The following is a 19,952-nucleotide window of genomic DNA, read 5'->3' on the forward strand; positions in this document are numbered from 1 at the left end:
TTATATATATACATGTATTGAATATTTATTCTTTTATAGGTTAATTGTCCAAAATGAGTAGAAAATATTTGAGACCGACATTTTTTGATTGAGAGTTTTGTATTCTACTGATAATTAAAGTATGCTCAATTGAGCTTACGCATCCAAGACTTATTATAGAACTTCAAATTGACAAAACTATTCAAAAAGTTGCAGACCGAACACAACAATACTTTACGAATGAACGACGAGCATAAACTAAATTTCAGTGTAAGTTGGTCACAAGTTTATCAATTCTATGATTAATTTTATTTATTACATTAAACATGAAAAAAACAAGAATACCGAAATCCGAGAAAAATACATAACGGAAAGGTATCTATTACTAGTATCGTATGACGTCAAAGAAGTGAATTATGAGAAAGCATTGTTTTTTATACTGACACCAATGCAATCATACTAACTATATATTATCAAAAATATTAGTAGCTAAGTATAATCAGAAGAATCTGATTTTGGCAAACGAGTTCATATTAAATAATTATACATTTGGATGACTTATGACAAGTGACAGGCTGCTAATCGTTGTTCCGTTAACTAGTTGAAATGATCATAACTTACGTTCACTCGTCGATTCCATCCGCGATGCAACATTAACTGTATTGCCAAACAAACAATATCGAAGCATTTTGGTTCCAACAACACCTGCCACCACAGAACCTGCAAAAAGAAAGCAAGAAACAATTGAAACATCAACACACAGTACTTTATTCATCATATTGTATTCAGAAAATTTTAAAATAAAAACAACCAACACAAAATCAAATATAGGTCCGAGGTAAAAAAAAGGGAAATCCTATGATAGCTCCTAATCTCATCAACAGCAAACCAGGCGTTTTAGTATTCATTAAACCAGTCATTGTAAAGCCAGTTTTAAGAAACACGATCGTATGCCCCAATTATGCAATGTGAATGCATTCCAGCAAATATCAAGCTTGAAGCAGTAACTCAAAAACTAACACGTTCGGTATAGTCTGCTATTTTACTTGTGACGTAGTTAAATCATTGCTTTTCCTTAACAATTTTGGTTCGAAATTATACAAATTTTTTCACAAGTTGAATATAGTTATGGTTTTAATTGTCCATTAAAGGGTCATAAGCTACACATTGGAATAAGAAATAAAAACGATTCTTTTTGTTTCAAGTACCAATAACAGAGGAAATTTGAAATAAATTATGTTATTTGTATGCAGTTTGGCAAAGATTTGTCAACATATGCTCAAACATGTTACGCAGTTGTAATTTACATAAAATATATTATAAATTTATACAGAGTTTTGCAACCATTGAATACGTTGAAAGGACTATGTGATTAGTAACTGAAATTAGTAACTGAATGAAAATGTAACTTCAATGTATCATAGGGAAAGGCAATGATAAACAGTTTGGAATTTAAAGAAGCATTCATTAATTTAGATTGCTTCTTCTAACTGGATAACAAAAAGAACTTCCAATGTTTCACAGTAAAATGGTTTTTTTTATCACCGGTACCGTTTAATATACTTATTAAAATTGTAGTGTATCGATGAAGGTAAATCTACGAAAGCCGAGAAGGCTCATCTATAATTCAGAATTCAGCATTCAGAATTCAGAATTCGGAATTCAGAATTCGGAATTCAGAATTAGGAAATCATTTTTATCAAATGTTATAACATACATATTGTAGTAATTGATATATGTTTTAGTTGTGATATGAAAATTGTATGCCTGTCTTTATGTTACTTACTCCACCTTGTATAAATAGTTTATATCTATTTTGTTGTCCATAATATAATCGATAGTGGGGGTTGCTTTTCGTCATATCTTTGTGCTTTTACCTTTTTGGAATCTACCCCTGTAAGTCTCTGGTTCAAAATGTCCCCCTCATCACCGTCCTAACATACACCCCACGTTGTTTTTCAATTCATAGTCTATTAACTCTCTCAAAATATGTCCATTACACTATAATACAAATACTACCTATCCCCACCCCGAATGTATCATGTTCGAAAAAAAGAAGAAGCAAACAACCGTTTAACGTAATATCAATCAGTTCTTCTTCACTATACGTGCGAATCCAGGTGGATATATTCACTGTAAAACGAAAAAGATGCGAATCAGATAAAGATATTTTTTACAGTACTGACCTTAGATCAAGCATCACTTTATCGGACTCGTATCTAAAAATATCCATCTGTATTTTGTTGCAGATTCCATACTCCCCAAGTAATTAACCCTCTTCAAAAGTCAACACATTGATGTTGACTCGAATTCATCAACAAAATTTCCAGCAATTGTAAGACTAAGGTAGCTCTTAAGTCATAATCGAAGATAATAAAAAGTTTTTGTAAAGATGACAAGAGGTGTTAATTACAATGGGATCTACTGAACATATAAAAAGAAGAGATGACAAAGTTTGGTTTAATTTGTCCCTGAAGTTTCTAAAAGGGCTATAATTCTGAAACCGTGCAAGTTGCACTACAGCCTCAAAGAGTTGCTAACTTTCAATTTAATTTATATTCAAAAACCACAAATTTCATGTTTGCATGAAGTTTGAGTAGACCTTCAAATAGCTATTGGGATTGTGCTGCTGGCTTGCTGTCTCATTAAAGTTTATCCCAATGCTCATATTTGAAATACATAATGAAGAAAAAAATAGATTTATTTCAATTTCAAGTGAAATGTTTATTAAAATGATGACTCTCATTCTTTTTTCACTGCTGTTTCTACATGTCTGCATGTCATCTACATGATCTGAAAAAACACAAAATACCAAAAAATAAAATTGTTGAAATTAGTGTGTGCTGTTGGAGTTTCCATATTTAAATATATAAAGCTTACTGGTAGTTAAAAATCAAGACAACAAATATCAAAAGGATTAAAAAAATGTTATGAGTAGCTGTTAGCTGTTTTCATAGATTTTATGTTTTTTTTTCAACTGTGACTCTTCCATAATTGCTATCTTGCAATTTGTCTAGTCTGTTTTGTAAAACCTGAAATATTGATCATTTTTTTTGCCAGTCAAATGAACTAGTAAATTACTTACAGTATAATTCTACAACATATATGTATACATCTACTTATAAGTAATTGTTAAGGCCATTTAAAGTAATTTTTTAAAATATTACTATCAAATTGTTTTTAATTTTGATTATATGAACATGTTGTTTGGTTACTGTCTCAACAGCATACATGTATGACTAATTTCAATGTTTTCTCGATGACATATTTGTTTCATGATATGTATGAATAACCACCTACCTGATACATTTCCCAACCTAATCTAGATCTCCATGTTAGACATCGGCATATCTATCATATCAGTAGAGCCTGGTCAACTAGGTAAGAATAATTCTCCATTCTACTTAAAAAATAAAAAAAAAAATACTCAATTGAAATAATTTATATATATCAAATGACTTTCAAAAATGTATATGAGGTTTTTTTTATGTGCATGATTGAGTGTGTTCTCATATATATGCAGATCACAAAAATAACCATATAAAAATAGAAGAAAAAAATCAATGATGGGTTAAATGATATAATACACCAGTAATTAAACAATACAAATCTAACAAGAATGTGTCAATAAGTACATGGATACCTCACTCACACTATCATTTTCTATATGTATGTTCAGTGACCGTAAAATTGGGGGTCAAACATCTAATATGGCTTTAAAATTAGAAAGGTCATATCATAGGGAACATTTGAACTATATATTTCAAATTGCTTGGACCTCAATTTCATCAAAAACTACCTTGACCAAAAACTTAAACATGAAAAGGGACACACAGACAATCTATCAAACGGACGATCAGATCAGAAAGCATAATACCCCTTTACTATCGTAAGTGGGGCATATAAATTCTTGATTTTTTTTTTCTTAGTCAAAAAAAATTATTTATTTTTTTGACACGATTAATCAGATTATTTTTATTTTTATTCTATATACTACTACTCTATTGTAATGGAAATGGGGAAAAAAGAAAAAAATCTGAGCATTGAGAATAGTTTTTTTTCAAATTGGGGATCAGTATACATTGTAAACAAAACACCCCCGCTTTCTTCAATCTAGTCAATTGTTCAAATTAATTTAAAGTTGATTTAGAAAAATATATTGAAGGCGATTTCAGAGGTTTTTCTATACTAGGCTGTTCTTGTAAATGAACATGGTTTAATAAATTGAGAATGTGTTTTGGGGCTGCAAATACCCGGCCTGTAACAATATGCACCAGAGGCAGTCAACTTTCAAATACAGATGCAGGATTAATTTCATTAAGGCTCTTATGTAATTATAAGCATTGTGTATAAATTTCATAACATTTAGTTGAAGCAAACAAGAGGAAGAGAATTAAAGCAACAGATTAAGTAATTGCTTCATTTAAAAAAGAACATAAGTTATGAATGGTAAAAGTGACGCCACCCAATTTTGAACATGATCTGGTTTTTGTGGTAATAGGCATTGTATACCTAACATTTGTTTGCGGCAAAGTAAAGTAAGAAAACGGAAACTAAGCAATTTTTTATTTAACTTGTGCTATGGACTGCATGTTTTTCCTTGACACATTGTTGTGTAACTATTTCATTGCAATTGGTTTCAGTAGCCAAATGGTCTTAAGTAAATAACTTTTCTATCACTATCCTGTCAACACAAAGGTTGTGAACCCCTCTTTGTTTGACGATCAATGCATTTGAATTGGAGCATATAGTTGGATTCATCCCCTCCCTTTACTCTGGGTTTGGAACCCCCTCCCCTTTTTAAAATGGCTGGATCCGCCCCTAATTATATAGCAAAAAATTGAAGGTGGCATATTTAACTGTAGTGTGTTGTAGTATGAGGTCCAACAGTCACGGTCTCAACTCTTTTGTGATTCTCGTAAAAATAACACACATCTCCGATAAAGACTCGTAAAGTGAAAGTTAAATAAGAAATAGACTATAGTTTCTCGGGATGTAAATAGACAGACCCTAAATAGACAGTCTGACAAATAACTCGGCCGTTGATGCAGTCAAAAGATTTTATTACACGACTCTGAAGTATAAAAACTAGTGATATTTGTTTATGATTCAATATTTAGGATCAAGGGGAGGGGGTCCAGGGGTTAGAACCCCCCCCATTTTTTTTTAACATCAATGCATTTGAATGGGAGCATATAGTTGGACCCCCCCAGCCTTTTAAAAATGGCTGGATCTGCCCCTGGATGCTGGCACTATAAATTGATGCGAACAAAATTTTTTTCCAAAATTGCTGTAACTTGTATATTACAGTCCCTCTAGACCTAATAAAATTAAAACTGAAGTACTGTGCAGCTATATAGATTTGCAGAAAGAAAAAGCAAATAATGGCAGTTTAGATTGATGCGGTCAAAAGATTTTTGTTAAACAGGTCGTCCAAGGTATGAAAATTACTCGTAAACTGATATTATATTGGTTAATGAGGTCCGATAATTTTGTTATGTGATAACGAGCCATCCTGACTCCCGGAATAACAAATGTAAAACAATTCAAATAATAATCCCCCCCCCCCCTAATACTAACGGCCTAATTTATGTCTGACACTACTATAACGTGTTAAAGTAATCTCAGTTTATGTACAAAAAATGAAAGAAAAACAAATAATTTATGTGACACATCAACAAAAGAAAATCACTGAATTGCATGCTTGGAACAGGCACATACATGCAGAATATGGCGTGGTTAACAGGTTAAACATGTTCTTTTGCCGATTATAAATCTGAAATAAAACCGGCAAAATAGCAAAACTCTATATAATTTAAATCACTTTTTTACCCAAGCCTTTATATTAAGGCAAAGAGTTCTTAAAACTTATAAATCAACTCTAGACGTAGAATTTATAAATCAATTTTAGCCGTAGAACTTATAAATCAATTCTGGCCGTAGAATTTTTAAAAATTAATTCTAGCCGTAGAATTAGAAATCAATTCTAACCGTAGAACTGTTCTAGAAGTAGAACTGACCAAATATTTGGTCAGTTCTAGCTAGAAGTTCTGAACTGTCTAAAACTGTTCTAGGGTAGAACTGTCAGGATCAGTTCTAGGTAGAACTGTCCAAATCAGTTCTAGGTAGAACAGACCAAATCAGTTCTAGCTAGAACAGTTCTAACCTAGAACTGACTAAAAGGTGTCAGGCTGACAGTTCTACGTACTGTTCTAGAACAGTTCTCCTGACAGATTTAATGAGAGGTTAGAAGTGATCTCCGATGTATATAGGTTATTCTCATCGGATTTTGTCTAACGCTTAGTCCGTTGCTGTGTGTGTTACATTTTAATGTTGTGTCGTTGTTCTCCTCTAATATTTAATTCGTTTCCTTCAGTTTTAGTTTGTTACCCCGATTTTGTTTTTTGTCCATAGATTTATGAGTTTTGAACAGCGTTATACTACTGTTGCCTTTATTTGTGCCTCTTAAAAATATAAATTACATGGAAATGTTCATTGTATTATCTAACATGATGGTATATTTTTTACAGATTTTGAAAACTGTACCATACACAAGTTTTTAACAGCAATGCTACCCATAGATATAGGAAGATGTGGTATGAGTGCCAATGAGACAACTCGCCATCAAAATAACAATTTATAAAAGTAAACCATTATAAGTCAATGTACGGCCTTTTTTCATCTTCATAATATGCTATGCTAAAACAATTTTCTGCTAATCAAGCTTATTAAGTAAGGTAAAAATATAGAGAAGGTTAAACCGAAGAACTTATATCGTTATACTTTTCATTTTTTATCAAAAAGGAAATAAAATACCTATGTTATGAGCATAATCTTTAAATTACTAGTACGTTTACACTGAATTTTAATATAAGTTGTTGCAAATTTAGGAAAAAAATGAACTACAGAGAGACAGTTTTACTCGATTATGCGTAACAAACAATATATACTACCTCTGGTATAAAAGGTACTCCCAAGAGCTCTTTCTACTCCTGCCTCTTCCTTGCTGAGTAACAACATATGATAAGCAGTCAATAACTGCCACAAGATTTCACTGCTGGATTCCTGTACAGTAGAAAATACCCATCCAATAATGAGTGTATTGTCATTTGAGTAAAATTTGATGGCAGCTTTGATCGTTGTATTGAGATGATCAAGACTCTCTCTGTAACTTTGAAGATGGATACGATAAGCATCACGAGACCGGAAATGGGATGGAGAAGAAATCGATATCCATTCGTTTAATGCGTCCAGAGAGGATTCAGTATCACGTCGTTTAGTTTTTAAACTTGCATAAGCTAGTAGATTCCCACCTGAACTGATATACAAGGCAGTTGTCCCTCTTTCGATTTGTAAAAAGTGAACAAGTATACCAATATCGACACTAAAAGATATTTTCTCGCACACTTTCTTTTTTTGATTCAATGTTTCTTCATCTTTTGATATTTAAAAGGCATTTTCTATAACCATTGCTATTATTGGGATTATAACAAGCGCAATAATCTTCAACATTTGACAATTTTATCCTCGTTTTGTAGATACATTTGCACTAAAACACTGAATCGTTCGACAAACTGCCACCAACTGTGTCTTTTGATGTGTCCGTAATGCTTATTGAACTTCTCCAATACGCCATTGTTAATAAACACAGTATGCTTCACATTAATAATTACTTGTAGAAATTAGTTTACTCAAAGATGTTCATGCATCAGTATAAGATAATACGTTGTGCCTGCTAATTTACCTTTTAGAAGTAGACATCAGTATTCATTCTTCCACTGTCTTCTTCTGCAATGGCGCAATTTGGTTGATTTCAAAACTACCTATAATATCATGAAACACATTAATTATTATAGAAAAATACACAGACAACCAATGGGATATTCAAATTCATAAGTAGAACAAAAATTCATAATTCCATGGCAAACACCAAAAAAGATCACAAGACAAAAACCAGTACACAAAGCACAACACAGAAAATAAACGACTGTATCGAGTTTATGAACTAGACAATTATATAATAATGTTGTGTTTAACATTGACTATGCGAAAATAGTAGCCAGGGTGAGAGACAATAGTGCACGACCCGAAGTGGAGTGCACTATTGCCTCAAACCCTGGCTACTATTTTCCATAGTCAATGTTAAACACAACATTAATATCATTATTATACTGACTGTTTACTATTTTGAATAGTGACAATAGTGTATTTCAATGTAAAAAAAATGCCTTTTATGTAATCTTATCAACATATATTTGCTCTCTTAAAAAGACTTTGACTTTGTCTTTATAGCTGCAAGAAAGATTATCAAAGGGATTGATTCAATAGTATGTTTTGAGGTGAAATGATTGATTTTAACTCTGTATCTGAATATAAATCATTACTGACATACAATAGAATACTGGTTGGCCTGGTGTTAGAAGTTGTGTTAAACTTGCTATAAGGTTCCAGCGGTTTGCTCATTGTTGAAAGCTTAAACTCTTGTTCACTTCAAGATGAAGAAGTACAATTAAAGCAGTATGTCCTAGATTTGTCTCTGTATTATCTTGGATATTTCTCAAGAAGGTGTACTCTAAACCTCTTCCATTTCATTTATTAACCTTCTCCACAGTACTCTATAACTTTAAAAAAAAAGTAATATTAACAGTAAATGCCATTTATTACAATTTATCTGTAACAAATGACTATTTTGGTTTCAATAGCAGTGAACATATGTTAACAAATATAAAATAAAGTTTTAACAGAAACTACAGTATCTTAAAGTCTCTTAAATGTCCTTATAATTCTACTACAATGTATTTTCCATTATTGTTCAAATTCAATTATTGTAATAGTTGATATTAACAGTACAATTTGAAATATTCATCAATGGCATCATCTTCATTTGCTTTGGGGCACTTATTTGGTGGTCAGAATTCTCGACTGATTGGCAATAGTCCACCAAAACATCATCAGGTAGTCCCAAAAAGTCAATGATATCTGGATCATATGGTGCAGTTTCAACTGAAATAATTTAAATAAAATCAGCTTTTGAGTGTGAACAAAGTACCTATACTATTAGGTAACAAATTATTCTAGTTGAACATAAAAAAAAGTTGCACAAATAGTTCTTGGCCATATTTACACATATAGCGGTACATCATTTGTACTATCAAAAACAAGTAAAAGCGTACTTTCATTTTTAAAATGTATTGGTGAATGTTGAGACATAAATGTATTTACATGTGTTAAATATGCAATTAATTCACCTGAATGCCATTTTGTTCATGAACTCCATTATATGTAACGGGACATGTAGGAGAGTGACTTTAAGGAAGATCTCATTGTTGAAGACTATGTGACAAACCTTTTGTCATTTATTTCATGTTGTTGACCCAAAATATATGTTGAATAGTTAATACTATTTCAATAGTACCTGAATACAAAAAGAAAAAATACATTGTCTCTTACTATTTCTAACAGCAGAAACAGTCTCTATTACTGGTAGAGGTATTGGCTGTTCATTCTCATCCGACGTGAAGGTAGAAACAGTCTTTTCCTGGGACAAGCTAACTGTTATAAAAAGAATTCAGTTTGTTTTTACACTATCTTGCATGTAAGGAGAACTATTTATATATTATATAGACTATATGTACAAAAGGAGCCATATGAACAGTTGTCTTATCAGTATCTTTAAACAGTACAACCCAAGTTTAGTGGCAAATATTAGAATACAATTATCGATGTGATTTTATTGTGCTATAATATTTGAGGGGAGTCAATGCTACAATGTAGTGTGCTATATTTCATGGTACCAACAAAACAAATAAATACATGCATTTCTCCTAGGTTATTTTTTCTTTGCATTTCTTTGATTATTTTGTTTAATTTGATAGTTTACATGATTATACTTACTTATATGATGTGTTTTTTGTTATATCTACTTTACGTGAGTCTGCATTTATGTATGCCGTCATACAACAAAATTATTTTTGTGTCTACCTGTGCGAATTTCAAACGCGCAATTTTACACCAGTAATGAAAACCTTCTTTCATTAATGGGTAGACTTTACATAGATAAATTCAGCCGTATAAGAAAAGCAAAATGAGAATGTTAAATTTGATGTTTGTCTTTTTGTGCTACTTTGTTACATTTGTTGTTTATGTAGTGATATTAAGATGATAACACAATATTGACTGTTGTACCCCTATTTTTGACATTTTTACTCTTTGAGTATGTTTGTTTTGTTCATGCATCGTTGACAATGTAATGGAATTTGATGCGACTGTCATACAAGTGAGAGGTTTGGCTAGCTATAAAACCAGGTTCAATCCACCATTTTCTACATTAGAAAATGCCTGTACCAAGTCAGGAATATGAAGTTGTTATCCATTCGTTTGATGTGTTTGGACTTTTGATTTTGCCTTTTGATTTTTGATTTTCCTTTTTGAATTTTCCTCAGAGTTCAGTATTTTTGTGTTTTTACTTTTTACTAGTTACACTCCTACTTTCTGTCTGTTGTAATGTTCCATAGGTACATTTACTTAATGCATCAGACATACTCTTTTTCTGTTTATCTGAAATGTATTTATAAAAAAACAATGAAAGCATTTATATGAGTTCAGAAAATGATTGACAGACAGTAAAATTAATTTATAAACATGCACAATTAAATAAAGAAATGTACAAGTATAGTCATTAGAATAAAGAATATATAAATATTGTACTCAGTCATTTCACACATTAAACCCAATACCTTTTTGAGATTTTTCATAAAATTTTTGGATAAACTCAATTATGATATTAAAAGCAGAAATATTCTTACAATATTGTTGTAATTCAATGTATATTTTTGTTATTTTATGTACAAATGATGTACTGCATAAGATATATAGATATAGTTTAATTTTGGATGTAACGCGTCTTCTGATTGGCTGACGTTATTTTGTTATCAGCCCATAGACATAATTTAGTCATGTGACCGTGACGTCATCAACCTTTTTTCATGGTTTTCTACTGTTTGAAATGAAATTTAGAATTAAATTATAAGAAATGACTGTAACATTTTTTCTGTCTATTCGAAATAACATAAAAAATGTGGTGCACACTGTTAAATAACCCGCTACGCGCGTTATTCAGTGTGCACCACATTTTTTATGTTATTTCTTCATAGACAGAAAAAATATTACAGTCATTCCTTAAATAACTGTATTAAAATTTTAGCAATTGCACAATGAATATTAAATATTTGTGTAACATTTACCTGAAGTATCATAACAATAGCTTGATAAAGATGCCTCATTTCTGTGTCCACTGATAGTCTTGATGTGACGGGATTGGAAGCCACTATAGTCCAGCAAGGTTATGCATGTTGACCGGATACAGTGGTTGGTGTATTCTCTAGATAATTTTGCTGACTTCGACAAATTCTTCATAAACACTTTGATGGTGTTTTGTCCAATTGGTTCATTTCTGAACCAAATATCATCTTGTTCACTGAATGAATTCTTTGGATGCAAGAATAATCTATTGTTTGCATTATTGTGTTTCTTTAGATATTTAACAAAAGACTTAACACGACATCTATCTGTGCCAGTAGCATACATCATTCCCCCTGAACCCTCTGTCTCATTTGTAGTACCTTGGTGTTTTTTTGTTAGTTCTGTTGTAAGTTTACGGACATACATCTGCCCTTTTTGATCCGAGTCAACTTTAAATTCATCAACCTTCAATTGTGAGAGATTTTCTTGACCCCTTCTGCAGAAATATAAGATTGTTTCGAATATAGTTTTATTTAGGAGGCCCTGAGGAGCTGACGTGTTAAAAACTAGTGGGTGTTCATAAAGCATTCTCAAATCCTCCAGTGAGATAGCCTCATGGTGGGTGACAGTTCCTTTTCCCTCTTCTCTCGTTTTCCTGAGTAGGGAAGTAAAGTTGTCGTTCGCTCGGGTAAATTCGGGGTCGGTAATGATGTCAAAAAACCTGTCGTTCTCCTTCAGATATCTATTTATGCTCTGTCGTATGGCTAGAAGAGTATTTTTCTTGTAAAAGAGGGACGAAAGATACCAAAGGGACAGTCAAATTCATAAATCTAAAACAAACTGACAACGCCATGGCTAAAAATAAAAAAGACAAACAGAAAAACAATAGTACACACGACACAACATAGAAAACTAAAGAATAAACAACACGAACCCCACCAAAAACTGGGGTGATCTCAGGTGCTCCGGAAGGGTAAGCAGATCCTGCTCCACATGTGGCACCCGTCGTGTTGCTTAAGTGATTACAAATCCGGTAAATAGTCTAATTCGGTAGGTCATATTCATGAAAGGGAAGGAGATTGTAGTTACGACGTAAGGAACATATCCGATATCATTTGTGAAACGGTTATTCCATAACGGTCAACCAACTCGTGATGGCGTCCGTAAAATTTACGAAGGGATGATTTCAACTTCACCATTTGGAACTCTTGGTTTAATAGCTTCCTTGTGAGCAGCAAACCTCTATCAAGAAAATCATGATAGGAAAGGCAAGCACGGGAGATATATACCCCGTATGCAGGTGCTGCTGGAATGTTGCTACTTATAAATGGAAAGTTCACAATTGGAAAGCTGAAATCATCTCTTTTGTCGTAAAGTTTTGTTTTCAACCGACCCTCATTGTCAATTTCTAGATGTTAGTCAAGATATGAAGCCGACTTAACTGTATCTGTAGTATCCTTTATCTCTAGTTCGATTGGATAGATGCGTTCCACATAGTCACCAAATTTTGAATTGTTTAGTGAAAGAACATCATCTATATAGCGGAAAGTAGAGTTAAAGGATATTGCTAACTTCTTATCTTTCTTCCTAAGAAGTTCCTGCATGAAGTCAGCCTCATAATAATAAAGAAACAAGTCGGCGAGTAGAGGGGCACAGTTTGTTCCCATTGGAATGCCGACAGTCTGTTGAAAAACACGTCCTCCGAACGTAACAAATATGTTGTCAATCAAGAAATCAAGCATCTTGATAATATCAGTTTCAGAGAATTTTTTGTTTGAATCAGAGTGATTCTTTACAAAGTAGGATTTATCCCTCCCTAAGACAAGATACTTGTATCTACGTTGGCCATTCTTTTTTATGAAGCAAAGTAATATCAACTCTTTCAATTTGTCTTTTAGTTTGGAATGTGGAATACTTGTGTACAGGGTAGACAAGTCAAATGTTTTAATACTGTTACAAAATGAAAGAGAGTTAGATTGTATGTACTCTAAAAGATCTTTTGAATTTTTAAGTATCCACATCTGATTCACGCCACCTCTAGAATAGGTAGTTTCACAATAACTTTGAAGCCCGTCTTTGATTGCTGATAAAATAGATGTTAATAATTTAGAAAGAGGTTTCGTGGAGCACTTGGAAGACCCAGCAATATACCGTTGTTTGTAAGGACACTTATGTAGTTTAGGTATCCAATACAGTGATGGAAGATCCAGTTCTTCATCTTTGGTTGAAATTCCAAAGGAACATAGAACAGACCTATGATTATCCAGGATTTCCTCTTTGGTAAGTGTCGTGAGGGTATATGTTGAGTTACCAAGTGAATTGTCAATACCTAATTCGTTTATCAAGCAGTTGATGTAGTGACTTTTACACACAAAAACGATGTTATTTGGGGCTTTATCTGCAGGGACAACAACATATTTGTCATGGAGGTCGGATAGGTGTTTTGCAACATTTGGGTCTTTAAAGATTGACGTAGCATGGGCATTGATGGACCCATTCAGTTTCTTAATTCTGATTTGTATCAACGACCTCACTGCCTTAATCCATTCGGAAAGAGTGTCTACGTCTTCCTTCTCGCGCTTAGCCCATTGCCTGGCATAATCCTCGACTGAATCCATCAAAATTTTAAAGTTGTATTTCCAATTGATGGATTTAGGCTCACGATATTTGAGACCTTCTTGACTTTTATTTCGGATGTTGGCATAAAAATCTTGCAATAAATTTGCGATTTCATCTTTTGTGGCTTCCAAAATGTCAATTTCCATACCTCTTTCAACAATGAAATCTGACAAAACTTTAACAGCAAAATGTGTTTGTTGACCAGTTTTCTTGGACTTAAAGTTCTCTTTTCTAAATGTTGTAAGGTCGTCTTGACCAAACCGCGACATCTTGCTTGTTTTGTTTTTTTGCAGACAACAGTATAGTCATTAAGCGACTTTAATTAGTGGTTTATAACATCGTTATTTTAAGCGCACATATGATCAGGCTAATAAGTCCATCCCACTTGTCTGTCAATGCCATTTAGCTCCACCTTCTCGCGTGAAATCAAACAATGATTGACGTTAAAATCAATAGTCTATTGCAACAGCAAGACATACTATTTTCGCATAGTGCAGTTAACGCTATATATTTCTTTTAAAAACTATGCAAAAATAGAGTAATTTAACTATAGAAGGACATTCTTACAGGAAGTATAATAATCGCTAATATATGTTTTTACGTAACTTAACAATGTACTTATAATATTGTAATAAGTATGTGATTATGTTATGCACAACAAGGATGACATTATCTATACATAACTTAAATAAAGGCAATAGTAGTATACCGTTGTTCGAAATTTATAAATCGATTGAGAAAAACACCAATCGGGGTTACAAACTAAATCTGACAGAAACAAATCAAAGATAACCGGAGATATACGACATAACAGAAACACAACACTAAAATGTAACACACATAGAAAGTTAAAAACCCGTCTGTCAATCTAAAGGTACGACCAAGAAAGAAGACAACAAAAAACATTGTCAAAACCAAAAGACAAATAAGGAAGACAGAAAGGCTTGACATCATATAGCTTGTGTTTGACAAAATTAATTGAACTTGTGCAATCCAGATTTGGACATATAAATGACTTTCAAGTACCAAATGTTGATTGTGAGTATTTTAAACTAAGCTATTTGAAATACTTTCCTCTAAGTGTCATTTTCTTTATGAAAAAGCTTTAGATCTGAGTGTTGGGGACATTTATAACATTTTTTTGTGTTAATGAACTTTATTCCTATTTGTCAATTACTTATAATGGAAACTTTTTTTCGTTCCAGTGCCTACTAGAGTGAGGAATAGAAGAATGATCGCTTGATCTTCATCCGACCGGCAGTAAAACGCTTACCAAAGTGAGGCATTCGTTTTGGCTGTGCGGGATGTACAGGTAACTTGATCTCGTCCTCAACATGCATGAAACATTTGCAACTGGACCATAAGCAACATTATGTGACAAATAAGAGTACACAAGACACAATATAGAAAACTTAAACCTAAGCAACACGAACTCCACCTAAAATTGTTCGATTTAATGATGGTTACAAGATAAATACTAGAAGCAGTGATCTATATACCAACGATAATCTCATTTTAAACTTGATATAGAGTATATTTAGAAAAAGAAACATAAATGTAAAGCACAAATTATAAATTTGTTATCTTTATGAATAAAAAGTAAAAGAACTTAAAAAAAATCTAAACAGAAATTCCTTCAGCAAATTGCAAACTTAAAAGCTCAACCTATCACACGAATGGAATACCAACTGTCATATTTACCTTAAACAGATTGCAATATCATTTTTTAAAAATAAATTCCTACAGACGGAATTGTAGCACAAACTGATCTTAGGCGTACGTGATCAAAATGTCAGTTATTTGATAGATCAGTTTTATGTGTTTTACAATTATCATGTATTTATAAAAGTTACTCGGGAACACGTGTATTTGTTTACTTTTAGCACGTGTGTTTAAATCAAAACATGTTTATGTTTTATTTGATTGGACAATCAGTAGGTTATTACAGGTTTAAGTTATATCAATCATGATAACTTCATGCTAGAATTTTAGCGCTAAAATTATAATAAGAAAGCCTAGAATTGTCATTCGAGGTTCGCCTATCCGACAGTAAAGGTTCGTTTTTCGTAAATCGCCATTTGGTAAAATGTCCGAATCTTCCCCACGTCTGGAATTGAATGAAGACATACTACTTGATGGAGATAATAGTATACCGCCACCTAATATTCATAAAGCAGTGATAAGTCGTCTGATTTGGTAGATACTGTGGAGCTTTTTAAGACAATTTTAGACAGCAAATTAGATGAGTTGAAATCTGAACTCATACAAGAACAAGATTGCCTTAAGAGAAAAAAATTAAGGAGGACATTACTCTAAAATTTAAGGGGGAAGGAAACAGATTTCAGTACACCTTTAACGAAGAATTATTAGACACTGTTAACAAACTTTCAAAATTCATCCCTAACTCCAATACACAAGCCTATAAATTAGTTCTTGACATAACTGATAAGATCAAAAGCCGTAATAAGAAAATTCGCATAGCTGATTCTTCCCCTGCTGGTTGGGGAACCGTTAGGGAATACGAAACCAATACCGTGGATTCAGATTCTGAAGATGAGATAAATATACGACAAGCTGAGACCAGAGCTATCCGTACCTCCAAGGAGAAGTCTAAATCACGCTAGCAACCTTACCCCAAAAATCCACCACGTCAACAACCTGCGGAATCATATGGTAACCCTGGTTATGCTCAGCATTATCAACGTAATCAGCAACAACCCTTTCGTGGGAGTTTCGCAAAGCGTGAGCCATGCTCAATCGACATGTGCCACTACTGCAAGCAACGGGGCCACTGGAGAAAAAAACTGTCCTCTTCTCGCCAGCCTCAGGTTATCCAACAGCAACTCCACAACCTCCCAGAAGTAGTAAAGTAGAGCCTGAACTTCACTCTTCAGTCATTGTGAATGATAAGTATTTAGACACTATTAATGACCAATTTTCTACATGTTTTCTTGATAACGATCATATTGAATCTTTTTTAGAACAATATTTTGAGAATTGTCGTTCATATGACAAATTTAAAGGGGTGAACGGTAGATTAGCTTGTCATGTAAAGTATTGGGAAAATATAGGTGCTTGTCCCTTTGTGCTTGATACAATAAAAAATGGTTATGTTATCCCATTTATAGATACACCTTTTAAAATGTACCACAGAAATAATAGATCAGCACGGCAGAATACCGAAGTTGTCACAAAGTCAATTGAAGATTTAGTTCAAATAGGTTGCGTAATTAAGGGACCGTTCAATATTTATCAGATGGATGGGCCGGTGCAAACTGGGGCGGGGCAAGCACTTTTTTTGTGGAAATGTTTGGATGGGCAAGAACTTTTCTTAAAATATTTAGTGGATGGGCCAGAACATATTTTATAGGAAAAATTTTGTTATCAATTTTATTGGTTTGTAGGATATTTCTTTTGCGGGCACTCAAAACATGTCTCAACAAACTGGTAGCTTGGCTCATTTCTGTCAATTTTAAGGATTTAATTAAGGAATAAAAAGCTAGAATTTTCTGTTCTGACTATCTTTTAGATTATTTTGACCTTATAGAATACCAAATTGTTTAATAGTTTGGTGTATTGCTGTAAAATTTATGGATTTAATTAATAGGTAAGAAAAAAAAGCTCAAATTTTTAGATAAGGCTAAATTCAGATAGTAAACTTTAAATTTTTTTCTAACTTTTTCAAATCAACTTCGATGTTCCAAAAACTCTACAGCTATCTCATTTATATATTGATCTTATAGAAAGCCAAGTTGTTTGGTAGTTAGATGTATTGCTGTTAAATTTACAGATTTAATTAATAGGTAAGAAAAAAAACCTCATATTTTAAGTTTAGGCTGAATCTAGATAGTCATTTTTAATTTTTTTTTTAACTTTTTTAAATCAACATTGATTTTCATAAAACTCTACAGCTATTTTATTTATATATTGATCTTATAGAATGCCAGATTGATTGGTAGTTTGGTGTATTGTTGTCATTCTTATGGATTTAATAAAAAGGTTAAACAAAGCTCAAATTTTCAGTTTAGGCTAAATCCAGATAATCATCTTTAATTTTTTTTAAAACTTTTTTAAATCAACATGGATTTTCATAAAACTTAACAGCTATTTCATTTATATATTGATCTTACAGAATGCCAAGTTGTTTGGTAGTTTGGTGTGATACTGTCTTTCTGATGGATTTAATAAAAAGGTTTAAGAAAAAACTTAAATTTTCAGTTTTTTGTTATTTCAAGATAGTCATCTTTAATTTTTTTCATAACTTTTTCATATCAACTTGCATTTTCATAAAACTCTACTGCTATATCATTTGTATATTGATCTTACTGAATGCCATGCTGTTTAGTACTTTGTTTTTTTGCTGTCATTTAAAGGATTTAGTTAATAGGTTGAAAAAAGCTACAATTTTAAGTTTCGACTAAGTTCAGATGGTCACCTTTCATTTTTTTTATAACTTTTTCAAATCAACTTAGATTTTCATATAACTGTACAGCTATCTCATTTATATATTCATCTTAAAGAATGCCAGGTTGTTTTATAGTTTGGTGTTAAGCTGTCAAATTTAGGGAATTAATTAATAGGCGAAAAAGGCTGCATCAAAGTCAAAAACATGTCTGCCTATATTTGCTTAAAAAGACCATAATAAATTTCTTTTTTGAAAAGTAGAATAGATAAAGGGACATTAATATTTGAACTATAAACATGTTCTGTTTTTAGGACAATAATTAGTAATTCAGTATATGATAATATGTTTACTAGTCCAAGAGTTATTGTCCCTTAATTTGAATTATTTCCTTTATTTTAAATCAATATTGTATTTGAGGCTGCACATATAAAATCAAATCTGTATATGTATATTCATACTGGTTTTAAAAATCAATAAAATGTAAAAAGTTGTGAGATTTAACTCCTTATTTTGGCAACCTGATCCTGAAGCAGTTGATGCATTTTCTCAAGTTTGATCCACCAATTAATCTTGTGATTAGATCGATTAAACATATTATAGCTTGTAAAGCTCGGGCACGTCAGTTGTGACTAAGTGGACTTCGGCTGCGTTTCGGCCTTTGATATTCGATAAACATTTGATTTATCAAGATTACGTAAAAGATGTTATTGTGTTTAAAAATACTGATGGTATTTATAAACAAGGTTCGATTAAGAATACGATATTCGGAGATGAACCGTTTGGTTCGCCAGTTTTGGCTGTTTTACTAGATGCATCGTAGACATGGCTCTAGTATATGTTACTCTATTTTAGCAAGCATGGTCTGTTTGTGATATGGCCCTAGTATATATATATATACTATATATTTGATGCAGCCTTTTTTTAAATATATACACAGGCAGACATATACATATATTTATTTACAGTGATTGTATGCTTCTAAAAATAGATTAGCATCCTGCAATTATACTGAAGAGATGAGAAGATGCACATTTCTGTACATTAAAAATAAATACTTCGTGTATTGTATCAGAGATCCTTGTTTAATTCCTACAAGAAGGTAACACCTCCCGAAACGAAAGCTTATTTTTTTATAAGCTAGAGTTAGAGGAGGGGATAAGGTCTCTGCGCAATGCTAGGCGGTGTTGTCGTAGAAGTTAGAAAATGAAGTACAGGTTCCAGCCCCGGCGCCGGGGAGGAAGTTACGAATCAAATCTACTCTAACATCGTTAGGTTGATTTTCTAGGCACTTTATACATATTCTAAGGCCTGGTATTTTTTTAATCATAAGAAATCCGATGGACAAGGTATAATTTGCAGTTGTCACTACACACAGGCAGACATATACATATATTTATTTACAGTGATTGTATGCTTCTAAAAATAGATTAGCACCCTGCAATTATACTGAAGAGATGAGTAGATGATCATTTCTGTACACTAAAAATAAATACTTCGTGTATTGTATCAGAGATCCTTGTTTAATTCCTACAAGAAGGTAACACCTCCCGAAACGAAAGCTTATTTTTTTATAAGCTAGAGTTAGAGGAGGGGATAAGGTCTCTGCGCAATGCTAGGTGGTGTTGTCGTAGAAGTTAGAAAATGAAGTACAGGTTCCAGCCCCGGCGCCGGGGAGGAAGTTACGAATCAAATCTACTCTAACATCGTT

The 19,952-nt window shown here is 32.6% G+C and overlaps 1 protein-coding gene across 2 annotated transcripts; it reads right to left on the bottom strand.

Moving 5' to 3' along the window:
• Positions 1-8,770: 8,770 nt before the first annotated feature.
• Positions 8,771-11,960, bottom strand: LOC143055989 (uncharacterized). 2 transcript variants are annotated; one of them, XM_076229060.1, is made up of 4 exons: positions 11,223-11,960; positions 10,453-10,536; positions 9,430-9,531; positions 8,771-8,982 (listed from the first exon to the last, which is right to left on the bottom strand). In XM_076229060.1, the coding sequence occupies exons 1-4, from the start codon at positions 11,806-11,808 to the stop codon at positions 8,798-8,800; spliced, it is 957 nt and encodes a 318-aa protein (XP_076085175.1). In that variant the 5' UTR covers positions 11,809-11,960; the 3' UTR covers positions 8,771-8,797. The 2 variants fall into 2 exon arrangements, with proteins under 2 accessions (XP_076085175.1, XP_076085174.1); XM_076229059.1 differs by having other exon boundaries at positions 9,418-9,531.
• Between the last annotated feature and the right edge of the window lie 7,992 nt (positions 11,961-19,952).

This window comes from Mytilus galloprovincialis, chromosome 13, assembly GCF_965363235.1.
Source record: "Mytilus galloprovincialis chromosome 13, xbMytGall1.hap1.1, whole genome shotgun sequence".
Classification (NCBI taxonomy): Eukaryota; Metazoa; Mollusca; class Bivalvia; order Mytilida; family Mytilidae; genus Mytilus; species Mytilus galloprovincialis.